The sequence below is a fragment of the Semicossyphus pulcher genome, unplaced genomic scaffold (genome assembly GCF_022749685.1).
Source record: "Semicossyphus pulcher isolate SPU_LCO1_2020_fin unplaced genomic scaffold, fSemPul1.0.p SCAF_2, whole genome shotgun sequence".
Classification (NCBI taxonomy): Eukaryota; Metazoa; Chordata; class Actinopteri; order Labriformes; family Labridae; genus Semicossyphus; species Semicossyphus pulcher.
Genome location: NW_027211693.1, coordinates 20,531,316 through 20,544,199, shown reverse-complemented (window position 1 = coordinate 20,544,199; position 12,884 = coordinate 20,531,316). Strand labels below are relative to the sequence as shown.

At 41.7% G+C, this 12,884-nt stretch overlaps 4 protein-coding genes across 4 annotated transcripts; all 4 read left to right on the top strand.

Moving 5' to 3' along the window:
* The first annotated feature begins 39 nt into the window (after nucleotides 1–39).
* LOC138597818 (protocadherin alpha-3-like) lies at nucleotides 40–2,406 on the top strand. The gene has a single exon (XM_069669339.1). It carries the CDS (start codon nucleotides 40–42, stop codon nucleotides 2,404–2,406), a length of 2,367 nt encoding a protein of 788 aa, XP_069525440.1.
* A 925-nt stretch (nucleotides 2,407–3,331) lies between these two features.
* Nucleotides 3,332–5,734, top strand: LOC138597817 (protocadherin alpha-3-like). The gene has a single exon (XM_069669338.1). The coding sequence runs from the start codon at nucleotides 3,332–3,334 to the stop codon at nucleotides 5,732–5,734; it is 2,403 nt and encodes an 800-aa protein (XP_069525439.1).
* Nucleotides 5,735–6,693: 959 nt separating this feature from the next.
* LOC138597816 (protocadherin alpha-8-like) lies at nucleotides 6,694–9,066 on the top strand. Its single transcript, XM_069669337.1, has one exon. It carries the CDS (start codon nucleotides 6,694–6,696, stop codon nucleotides 9,064–9,066), a length of 2,373 nt encoding a protein of 790 aa, XP_069525438.1.
* Nucleotides 9,067–9,990: 924 nt separating this feature from the next.
* LOC138597815 (protocadherin alpha-8-like) lies at nucleotides 9,991–12,614 on the top strand. The gene is made up of 2 exons (XM_069669336.1): nucleotides 9,991–12,345; nucleotides 12,591–12,614. The coding sequence occupies exons 1-2, from the start codon at nucleotides 9,991–9,993 to the stop codon at nucleotides 12,612–12,614; spliced, it is 2,379 nt and encodes a 792-aa protein (XP_069525437.1).
* Nucleotides 12,615–12,884: the final 270 nt, after the last annotated feature.

Genomic DNA, 12,884 nt, shown 5'->3' with positions numbered 1-12,884 from the left:
AATTTGCCTCAAAGAAAGATCTCATTGTTTTGCTTCACGATGGGAGAACGAGGACAAAGGCGACGGGTGAACTGCTGGTGTGTTGCCGGGATTTTGTTGCTGTGCTTTGGGGAGCGGATTTTAGCTCAGCTAAGATACTCTGTTCCAGAAGAAGTACAAGCGGGATCCCCTGTTGGAAATGTTGCAAAGGATTTAGGCCTGGACATTAGCACTTTGAAACAAAGACGGTTCCGTATTGTTTCTGGGCCCAATCATGCTTTGTTCCAATTAAATCAAAACAATGGAGTGCTATACATCGGGGGAAAGATGGACCGGGAGGAGCTCTGTGAAGGAATCAAGGTTTGCTTGATAAACCTAAAAATCGTCGTTGAAAGCCCACTGGAAATACATTATGTTGGCGTTGAAATATCAGACGTCAATGATCATTCACCGACTTTTCCAGAGAGCGAGCAGCGACTGGAAATAGCAGAGCACACTCCTCCAGGTACTCGTTTCCAAATTCATGCGGCCAGAGACCCTGATGTCGGCACGCAGTCAGTCCGATTATATAAACTGAGCCAGAATGAGTTGTTCGATATTGAAGTCAGAGACTCCGAGGAGGATAAGATCCCGTTTTTAGTGCTGAAAAAGCCGTTAGACAGGGAGCAAAAGGCACAACACCACTTAGTGTTAACTGCACTGGATGGAGGCAGTCCGCCTAAATCTGGGAGTCTTAATTTAACAATTACTGTGCTGGATGCAAATGATAACCGCCCAGTGTTCAGCAAAGATATATACAGTGTGTCATTAGATGAAAATGCCCCGATTGGAAGTCTTATAATACAATTAAACGCCACAGATTTAGATGAAGGTTTAAACAGCGAAATTGAATACAGCTTTGGAAAAACACAAAAGAAAAAAGTGCAGGACACGTTTGAATTAGACAGCGTCACTGGTGAGATACGAGTGAAAGGAAAGGTGGACTTTGAGGACACGGAGATTTATAGACTAGAACTGCAGGCTTCAGATAAAGGCCAGCTTCCTTGGACGGCCGAAAGTAGAGTTGTGATAAAAATTAAAGATGTAAACGACAACAAGCCAGATATTGAAATAACATCATTGTCAAATGTAGTCCCTGAGGATTCCAAGCCTGGCACGGTGATCTCGCTCATCAGTGTTACAGACAGAGATTCCGGCATTAATGGTAAAGTTATTTGTACAATCTCGAATAATGTTCCCTTTGATTTGACGCCATCCATTGAGGAAAACATGTATTCTCTTGTCACAAAGGGGCGTTTAGACCGAGAAAGTGTATCTAATTATGACATCACAATAACAGCCACTGACTGTGGTCAACCTCCTCTTTCCACTGTAAAAACCCTGAGTGTTCAGGTATCTGATGTAAATGATAACAGACCAATTTTCAGTCAGAATCCATTTGAACTATATTTGGTAGAAAACAATGCCCCAGGTGCATCGATACTCTCCGTTAGTGCTGCTGATGATGATCTGAATGAAAATGCTGCGATAACATACCGCATAGTGAGAGGTGATGGGCTTCAGGGTGATATGACAACTTTCCTGAACGTAAATTCGGAAACCGGACAAATATCTGCGCTGAAAAGTTTCGACTTTGAAACAGTGAAAACGTTCCACTTCCAAGTTGTCGCCACAGATTCTGGAACTCCGTCGCTAAGCAGCAACGTCACAGTGAACGTGTTCATTCTGGATCAGAACGACAACGCTCCAGTCATCCTGTATCCAGTCAGCTCCAACGGTTCTGCTGAAGGTGTGGAGGAGATTCCCCGCAATGTGAACGCAGGACACTTGGTGACTAAAGTCAGAGCCTATGACGCTGATATAGGATATAACGGCTGGTTACTGTTTTCACTGCAGGAAGTGACTGAGCACAGTCTCTTTACTTTGGACCGCTATACAGGACAGATCAGAACACTTCGCTCATTCACAGAGACAGACGAGGCTGAGCATAAACTGGTCATACTGGTCAAAGACAATGGGAACGTGTCCCTCTCAGCAACAGCTACTGTCATTGTCAAAGTTGTGGAGCCCAAAGAGGCTTTTGCTGCTTCTGATGTTAAAAGTGCAACAAAGGATGATGAGGAGAATAATGTGACTTTTTATCTCATGATAACTTTGGGCTCAGTTTCAGCACTTTTTCTCATCAGCATCATCGTGCTGATTGCAATGCAGTGCTCCAAATCCACAGACTATACTTCCAAATATCTACAAGAGACTAATTATGACGGGACACTGTGTCACAGCATCCAGTACAGATCTGGAGACAAACGCTACATGTTAGTGGGACCCAGAATGAGTATAGGATCTACTATAGTCCCGGGCAGCCACGCTAATACACTAGTGCTCCCTGACAGGAGGAGGCCGTCTGGGGAGGTAAGTGTCGTTTAATTATTTACATAATGTTTCCACAAAACACAAATAACTTTTACTGACACGTTGAATAAAATAGCTTTTATTCACTGCATTGATTCAGCTGTTGTGAAATTGCGCTCTCCGCGGTGCTGAAATACGTTTTTTGTGACTACAACAAATGGCAGATACATCTCCGTGAATAATCATTCCACTTGTTGTTTTGAATGAAGTGCATATTCCCCACCCAGTTAGTGTCCTTCTGTCCATCCATATCCTCAGAGTAATCATAGTGTAATTAGCAAAGTAGAGTTGTGGATCAGATTAAGAATGTGTCTCCTGTTCTACCCTGTGTGGATTGTATTCGTGTGCCTTAATTTGAAGTTGATGAAATTAAAAGTGCAGATTATTACAGGCTCGTCCTTTAGAAACTTGCAATTACCACGACAGTCCTGTGAGGAAGGCAGATTTGGGAAAGCTTAGAGACGTACCAAACATGTAGTTGACTCGCTAGAGGATGCTGATAAAAACATCATCCACAGGTGAGACTTTAAGAGGAGTTTTAATATCAGCTCATCACGTGCCCTTCACCACTGGACTAGGGACAACATGTAGGCATACAAAAGTAGAATGAAATAAACTTCCGAGAGAAGGTGAAGTAAAACAGTTGTGATTTCGTACCGTATTGCAGCCGACCGACCACGTGGTGTCAGTGTGGCCTAGATAATGGTTGTGTGGCTCATTCTTTTAAAGCCCTGCCCATCTCTGGATCACCTCTGGTGGAGGTGGTATGCTGGCGGTGTACTCATCGGACGCTTTACACCGAGTAATATGAATAGAGATTGATCTATTTGTGTGAAAGCTTCTATTTGAGAACCCTGAGGTGGATCTTATCAGAATGGGTCGTTGAGCAGTTGGATTACTGAATTTGCCTCAAAGAAAGATCTCATTGTTTTGCTTCACGATGGGAGAACGAGGACAAAGGCGACGGGTGAACTGCTGGTGTGTTGCCGGGATTTTGGTGCTGTGCTTTGGGGAGCGGATTTTAGCTCAGCTAAGATACTCTGTTCCAGAAGAAGTACAAGCGGGATCCCCTGTTGGAAATGTTGCAAAGGATTTAGGCCTGGACATTAGCACTTTGAAACAAAGACGGTTCCGTATTGTTTCTGGGCCCAATCATGCTTTGTTCCAGTTAAATCAAAACAATGGAGTGCTATACATCGGGGGAAAGATGGACAGAGAGGAGCTCTGTGAAGGAATCAAGATTTGCTTGATAAACCTGAAAATCGTCGTTGAAAGCCCACTGGAAATACATTATGTTGGCGTTGAAATATCAGACGTCAATGACCATTCACCGACTTTTCCAGAGAGCGAGCAGCGACTGGAAATAGCAGAGCACACTCCTCCAGGTACTCGTTTCCAAATTCATGCGGCCAGAGACCCTGATGTCGGCACGCAGTCAGTCCGATTATATAAACTGAGCCAGAATGAGTTGTTCGATATTGAAGTCAGAGACTCCGAGGAGGATAAGATCCCGTTTTTAGTGCTGAAAAAGCCGTTAGACAGGGAGCAAAAGGCACAACACCACTTAGTGTTAACTGCACTGGATGGAGGCAGTCCGCCTAAATCTGGGAGTCTTAATTTAACAATTACTGTGCTGGATGCAAATGATAACCGCCCAGTGTTCAGCAAAGATATATACAGTGTGTCATTTGATGAAAATGCCCCGATTGGAACTCTAGTAATTAAATTAAATGCTACAGATTTAGATGAAGGTTCAAACAGCGAAATTGAATACAGCTTTGGAAAAACACAAAAGAAAAAAGTACAGGACACGTTTGAATTAGACAGCGTCACTGGTGAGATACGAGTGAAAGGAAAGGTGGACTTTGAGGACACGGAGATTTATAGACTAGATTTGCAGGCTTCAGATAAAGGCCAGCCACCAGGAAAAGCCGAAAGTAGAGTTGTGATAAAAATAAAAGATATAAACGATAATAATCCAGATATAGAAATAATATCACTGTCAAATGTAGTCCCCGAGGATTCCAAGCCTGGCACGGTGATCTCGCTCATCAGTGTTACAGACAGAGATTCCGGCATTAATGGTAAAGTTATTTGTACAATCTCGAATAATGTTCCCTTTGATTTGACGCCATCCATTGAGGAAAACATGTATTCTCTTGTCACAAAGGGGCGTTTAGACCGAGAAAGTGTATCTAATTATGACATCACAATAACAGCTACTGACTGTGGTCAACCTCCTCTTTCCACTGTAAAAACCCTGAGTGTTCAGGTATCTGATGTAAATGACAACAGACCAATTTTCAGTCAGAATCCATTTGAACTATATTTGGTAGAAAACAATGCCCCAGGTGCATCGATACTCTCCGTTAGTGCTGCTGATGATGATCTGAATGAAAATGCTGCGATGACATACCGCATAGTGAGAGGTGATGGGCTTCAGGGTGATATGACAACTTTCCTGAACGTAAATTCGGAAACCGGACAAATATCTGCGCTGAAAAGTTTCGACTTTGAAACAGTGAAAACGTTCCACTTCCAAGTTGTCGCCACAGATTCTGGAACTCCGTCGCTAAGCAGCAACGTCACAGTGAACGTGTTCATTCTGGATCAGAACGACAACGCTCCAGTCATCCTGTATCCAGTCAGCTCCAACGGTTCTGCTGAAGGTGTGGAGGAGATTCCCCGCAATGTGAACGCAGGACACTTGGTGACTAAAGTCAGAGCCTATGACGCCGATATAGGATATAACGGCTGGTTACTGTTTTCACTGCAGGAATTGACTGAGCACAGTCTCTTTACTTTGGACCGCTATACAGGACAGATCAGAACACTTCGCTCATTCACAGAGACAGACGAGGCTGAGCATAAACTGGTCATACTGGTCAAAGACAATGGGAACGTGTCCCTCTCAGCAACAGCTACTGTCATTGTCAAAGTCGTGGAGCCCAAAGAGGCTTTTGCTGCTTCTGATGTTAAAAGTGCAACAAAGGATGATGAGGAGAATAATGTGACTTTTTATCTCATGATAACTTTGGGCTCAGTTTCAGCACTTTTTCTCATCAGTATCATCGTGCTGATTGCAATGCAGTGCTCCAAATCCACAGACTATACTTCCAAATATCTACAAGAGACTAATTATGACGGGACACTTTGTCACAGCATCCAGTACAGATCTGGAGACAAACGCTACATGTTAGTGGGACCCAGAATGAGTATAGGATCTACTATAGTCCCGGGCAGCCACGCTAATACACTAGTGCTCCCTGACAGGAGGAGGCCGTCTGGAGAGGTAAGCGCTTTGAAGCAAACACTACAAATACGGCAGACTGCATGGTTGTAACCGCTGTCCATGGTGCTGATTATTTCTTTCTTTAATCAAGCATGATACTTTGCTATGTTTGGATATACTTTTATTGGCAGTTGTTTAATGCAGTTGTATCTCTAAAAGCTTCAGAAGCCATATCCATGAATAACCAACTTGGATGAATGAAGTTGCTTGTGTTTCTGATGAGATATGCGAGCAGTTTGCATGGGTTGAATAAACACTGAGCTACATTTGATTGAAAAAAAAAGTACACTACATATAAGCGTTATTGCGATTTTATTCTGTAGTCATTGAAACACATTCGTTATTCATGTTCAGACAGAGGAAAGTAAACGAATAGTTCCTACTTTGAAAATATTAAGCCCCGTGTTCGTTTCTCCCCCCTTACTTATGTGTTCCAGGTCAAATTTGACAGGTCTGTTTTAACTGCTCTTACGTTAACAGAAAAACCATTAATCATCATCAAATGTTGTTTAACACATTTTTAAGCTGTAAACGATGTCTCAGACTAGTGGTTAATATGAATAACTGCAGTGAAAGAACAGACATTGAAAATGTATTCCAAAATCCATCGATGTTGTCTTCCATTTCTGAGACATCCTCCTCTATCTCTGGCTCAACATCTATCCGTTTACTTTACGTTGGAGTATAAGTGTACTAAATTCGTGTCCAGAAGTTACTAACTGTGGTTTGGACAAAATAACATAGCATGTCCTTGAAAATATTAAGTGTATAACGTTTCTTTTATGACCACCGAGTGTCACTGTAACATTGGGAAACGACATAAGACGTTGACCCTCCCCTCACAAAGCTTTTGTTTCATATCTACAGCGGGGCAGGCATTTGAATCAAGCAAGCCAGCCGATGTATTCATGCTGTGTGTTTTGTAAAAATGCGATTCTCAATGGGTTGGATATATACCTTTTTGTCGCAGTAAGAGCCTTTCTTGTGTTTTTTTGAGTTAACGTGCAATGATGGGGACCAACAGACAACGTGGAAAGAGGGACTACTATTCGTTTGCGTTTCGTTTGTCTCTACTGCTGTTTTTCGGAAATCAGGCTTCTGCTCAGATACGGTACTCTATTCCAGAGGAGGTAAAGGAAGGAACTGTTGTCGGAAATGTTGCAAAAGATCTTGGTCTTGAAATTTCCTCGTTGACTGACCGACGGTTCCGTGTTGTGTCTGGATCTAAGGATGCTTTTTTTGAGGTAAACCAGAACAATGGGGCTCTCTATGTCCATAAGAAATTAGACAGAGAGGAGCTCTGTCACGGGAGTGGTGCCTGCCTAATGGAGCTAAAAATTCTAGTCGAAAACCCTTTAGAAATGCACCATATTGTTGTAGAAATCACTGATGTGAATGATCACTCTCCCAGTTTTCCCGCAAAACAACAGAGATTTGAAATAGGTGAGCAAATATCGCCAGGCAGGAGATTTCAACTGCACACTGCTCGTGATCCCGATACTGGAATTAACACTATTCGTACATACACTCTGACTTCTAATGAACATTTTGAAGTAGATATCCGCCAAAGCGATGAGGATAAAATACCATTTTTAGTGCTGAAGAAGTCTTTAGACAGAGAACAAAAGGACAAACACACGCTGCTGGTTACAGCAGTTGATGGAGGTAAACCTCCAAGATCTGGAACACTTAATATAACTATCATTGTTCTTGACAGTAATGATAATCGTCCAATGTTTAGTAAAGAGATTTATCAAATTGAAATACAAGAAAACGTCCCAGTCGGTACCTCAATATTTAGAATAAATGCAACTGATCCCGATGAAGGCACTAATGGGCTAATTGAATACAGCCTTGGAAAAACTCTTAAGAAAAAAGTTTATGACATTTTTGAATTGGACAAAGTAACGGGAGAGATTAAAGTTAAAGGAGTTGTGGACTATGAGGAAAACGACGTGTATAAACTGGATGTTGAGGCATCCGATAAAGGAACACCTCCATCAGCGGGAGAGTGTAGAGTCATCATTAAGGTAAAAGACGTCAACGATAATCCACCAGAAATAGAGGTAACATCACTGTCAAACGCAGTGTCTGAAGATTCAAAACCTGGTACAGTTATTTCACTACTTAGTGTGACGGATAAAGACTCCGGTGTGAATGGAAAAATAATATCAAGCATAATGTCAGACGTGTCTTTTGAATTGAAACCCTCCTATAAGGAAAATATATATTCAATTGTCACTAAAGAGTTTCTGGATCGAGAGCAGGTGTCACATTTTGAAATAACAATTAAAGCCACAGATTGTGGTGAACCTCCCTTATCGACTTTTAAAACTCTCAACATTCAGATATCAGATGTAAATGACAACAGACCACATTTCTCCCAAAACCCATTACAGTTTTATCTGACAGAAAATAATGTTGCTGGTGCGTCAATATTTTCTGTAAGTGCAACGGACAATGATGATAATGACAATGCAGCTATTTCATATCATATCTTAAGAGAAGGGAGTCAAAATGACGTCATGTCTTTCCTAAATGTAAACTCTGAAAACGGACACATCACCGCGCTGAAAAGTTTCGACTTTGAAACAGTGAAAACGTTCCAGTTCCAAGTTGTCGCCACAGATTCTGGGACTCCGTCACTAAGCAGCAACGTCACAGTGAACGTGTTCATTCTGGATCAGAACGACAACGCTCCAGTCATCCTGTATCCAGTCAGCTCCAACGGTTCTGCTGAAGGTGTGGAGGAGATTCCCCGCAATGTGAACGCAGGACACTTGGTGACTAAAGTCAGAGCCTATGACGCTGATATAGGATATAACGGCTGGTTACTGTTTTCACTGCAGGAAGTGACTGAGCACAGTCTCTTTACTTTGGACCGCTATACAGGACAGATCAGAACACTTCGCTCATTCACAGAGACAGACGAGGCTGAGCATAAACTGGTCATACTTGTCAAAGACAATGGGAACGTGTCCCTCTCAGCAACAGCTACTGTCATTGTCAAAGTTGTGGAGCCCAAAGAGGCTTTTGCTGCTTCTGATGTTAAAAGTGCAACAAAGGATGATGAGGAGAATAATGTGACTTTTTATCTCATGATAACTTTGGGCTCAGTTTCAGCACTTTTCCTCATCAGTATCATCGTGCTGATTGCAATGCAGTGCTCCAAATCCACAGACTATACTTCCAAATATCTACAAGAGACTAATTATGACGGGACACTGTGTCACAGCATCCAGTACAGATCTGGAGACAAACGCTACATGTTAGTGGGACCCAGAATGAGTATAGGATCTACTATAGTCCCGGGCAGCCACGCTAATACGCTAGTGCTCCCTGACAGGAGGAGACCATCTGGAGAGGTAAGAGCAGAGAAATAATATGATTACGTCTTTATATGTCTTTTGGTGTCATTTAGGTTTGTGTTCAATAATATTATTTCAATCAGCTTCATAAAGCCCTGAGCACAAAGAACAACACTGAACAGCTAAAAACAATGTTGTATTTTCAGATGTTGTATATTTTCTTTGGAAGATATACGCATGCATGTCAGTGTACCATATGGCTTATTGTTACGCTTTGCTGTGTACGCAATATACCTAAAAAAAAACAAACAAACAAACAAAAAAAAAAAAAACTATATTGGCCCCATGTTTTTTTAATGATTAAATATGCATCAAAATCATACAATAGAAATTCTGGGAAATTTTTAAGTTGCTGGTTTTCCCGATAATTTGTATGCCTATACTGGACATTAAGCCGGACTGTTTGTTAAGAACAAGACGTGCCAGGTGTATAACGCTGTCCATGGTGCTGAAACGTAGTAAGTTGCCGTTTGGGGTTATGTAGAATATAGCCCAAATTAGAAACTACGCCTATTTACAACAGCATTTTGATCAACTTCAACCTATGGGCCCTTCCCATAATATCTGAAGACTTTCTACATTTATTGTGCTTGTCACACAAACTGAGCACACTGATCAGGTGATCAAAAGCTAAACATCACAATGGTAGCCTACAAAAGGGCACCATTAGGTTTTGATAAAAACTTGAGTATATATAGCCTTTTACTTCCCTAGTGACCTCTGGGTGTCAGTATTACATTGGGAAACAACATGAAACGTTGTCCCTCCCCTCATAAAGCTTTTGTTCGCTCCGTGAAAAAGCAGAGGAGACATTTGTATCGAGCTCGCGAACCGATGGAATCAGGTCGTTCTATTTCTAAACTTGCGACACACAATGTGTTTAATATAGACAGATATTGAAAGAGAGGGCTTCTGTGTTTTACGTGTTGTTGGATAACGATGGAGATCGGAAAACAATCTCGTAAAAGGGTCTGCTCCTGGTTTGCTCTACGTTTGGTTCTACTGTTGTTTGGTGGACAACGGGCTTTAGGAGAGATGCGATATTCTATACCAGAGGAGGTGAAAGAAGGAACTGTTGTCGGAAATGTTGCAAAGGATCTTGGACTGGACATCTCCTCTTTGTTTGACCGACGGTTCCGGGTTGTGTCTGAATCTAAGGATGCATTTTTTGAGGTAAACCAGAACAATGGTGCTCTGCATGTCCATAAGAAAATCGACAGAGAGGAGCTGTGTGAAGGCAGCGGTGCATGTCTCATGGAGCTAAAAATCCTTGTTGAAAACCCTTTGGAAATACACTACGTTGTTGTAGAAATTACTGACGTAAACGATCACTCTCCCAGTTTCCCCGAGAAAGAACAGAGATTTGAAATAGCTGAACACACATTACCAGGGAGGCGATTTCAACTGCACACTGCTCGTGATCCCGATGCTGGAATTAACTCTATTCGCACATACACTCTGACGTCAAATGAACATTTTGAAGTAGACATCCGTCAGAGCGATGAGGATAAAATACCATTTTTAGTGCTGAAGAAGTCTTTAGACAGAGAACAAAAGGACAAACACACGCTGCTGGTTACAGCAGTTGATGGAGGCAAACCTCCAAGATCTGGAATATTAAATGTTTCCATTATTGTTCTTGACAGTAATGATAATCGTCCAATGTTCAGTAAAGAGATTTATCAACTTGAAATACAGGAAAATATTCCAATTGGTACTTCAATACTAAGAATAAATGCAACTGATCCCGATGAAGGCACTAATGGGCTAATTGAATACAGCCTTGGAAAAACTCTAAGGAAAAAAATCTATGACATTTTTGAATTGGACAAATTTACTGGAGAGATTAAAGTTAAAGGGTTTGTGGACTTTGAAGAAAATGACGTTTATAAACTCGATGTTGAGGCATCCGATAGAGCTACACCACCATTAACTGGTGAGTGTAGAGTCATCATAAAGATAAAAGACGTCAACGATAATCCACCAGAAATAGAAATCACATCACTGTCAAACACAGTGTCTGAAGATTCAAAGCCTGGAACAATTATTTCTCTTATCACAGTGAAAGATAAAGACTCAGGTGTGAATGGAAAAATGATTACAAGCATAACATCAGCAGTACCTTTTGAGTTAAAGCCCTCCCACAAGGAGAACACTTACTCAGTTGTCACTAAGGAGTTTTTGGATCGAGAGCAGGTGTCACATTATGAAATAACAATTAAAGCCACAGATTGTGGTGAACCTCCCTTATCGACTTTTAAAACTCTCAACATTCAGATATCTGATGTAAATGACAACAGACCACTTTTCCCCCAAAACCCATTACAGTTTTATCTGACAGAAAATAATGTTGCTGGTGCGTCAATATTCTCTGTAAGCGCAGCGGACAATGATGTTAATGACAATGCAGCTATTTCATATCATATTGTGAGAGAAGGGAGTCAAAATGACGTCATGTCTTTCCTAAATGTAAACTCTGAAAACGGACACATCACCGCGCTGAAAAGCTTCGACTTTGAAACAGTGAAAACGTTCCGGTTCCAAGTTGTCGCCACAGATTCTGGAACTCCGTCACTAAGCAGCAACGTCACAGTGAACGTGTTCATTCTGGATCAGAACGACAACGCTCCAGTCATCCTGTATCCAGTCAGCTCCAACGGTTCTGCTGAAGGTGTGGAGGAGATTCCCCGCAATGTGAACGCAGGACACTTGGTGACTAAAGTCAGAGCCTATGACGCTGATATAGGATATAACGGCTGGTTGCTGTTTTCACTGCAGGAAGTGACTGAGCACAGTCTCTTTACTTTGGACCGCTATACAGGACAGATCAGAACACTTCGCTCCTTCACAGAGACAGACGAGGCTGAGCATAAACTGGTCATACTGGTCAAAGACAATGGGAACGTGTCCCTCTCAGCAACAGCTACTGTCATTGTCAAAGTCGTGGAGCCCAAAGAGGCTTTTGCTGCTTCTGATGTTAAAAGTGCAACAAAGGATGATGAGGAGAATAATGTGACTTTTTATCTCATGATAACTTTGGGCTCAGTTTCAGCACTTTTCCTCATCAGTATCATCGTGCTGATTGCAATGCAGTGCTCCAAATCCACAGACTATACTTCCAAATATCTACAAGAGACTAATTATGACGGGACACTGTGTCACAGCATCCAGTACAGATCTGGAGACAAACGCTACATGTTAGTGGGACCCAGAATGAGTATAGGATCTACTATAGTCCCGGGCAGCCACGCTAATACACTGGTGCTCCCTGACAGGAGGAGGCCATCTGGAGAGGTAAGACATGTTTTGACATTAATTGAAAACATTTTCATTCACTCAAAATAATTTATTGCGGGTTACATTAGGACATTTCCTCCCTACAAATGTACTATGTACGGGAAAAATGAAATGTTCGAGCTCTTTTATTGTATCAATGTTTTTTCTTGAAATGAGAAAATCTTTTCAGGGGACTAACATGACACCATATTTCGCTGCGCTATGTAGGGTTTTAATCCTAGCCTTGTCCTGTGCTGAAGTAGAGCGTGTTGGTCACAATGGTGTGATTTCCAAGTGGAGATTTAATTTTGGGTTCGTTTTTGACTTTTATAACAAGAAATACTTTCCGCCTTCTCTACGGGAAATGCTAAGTAATGGAAAGCATTGTAGCGCTGTCCATGGTGCTGATAGTAACGCTTGGTCATATTGTGGTGTGGTTAAAGTAAAACTTCGTCAGCAAACACTTAACTGTACTGACACTAAGCTGTCATGTACGGTGACAAATATATATGCAGACAGGATGTTCACTGTGAAGATTACAAAACGTAAGTAAGTTT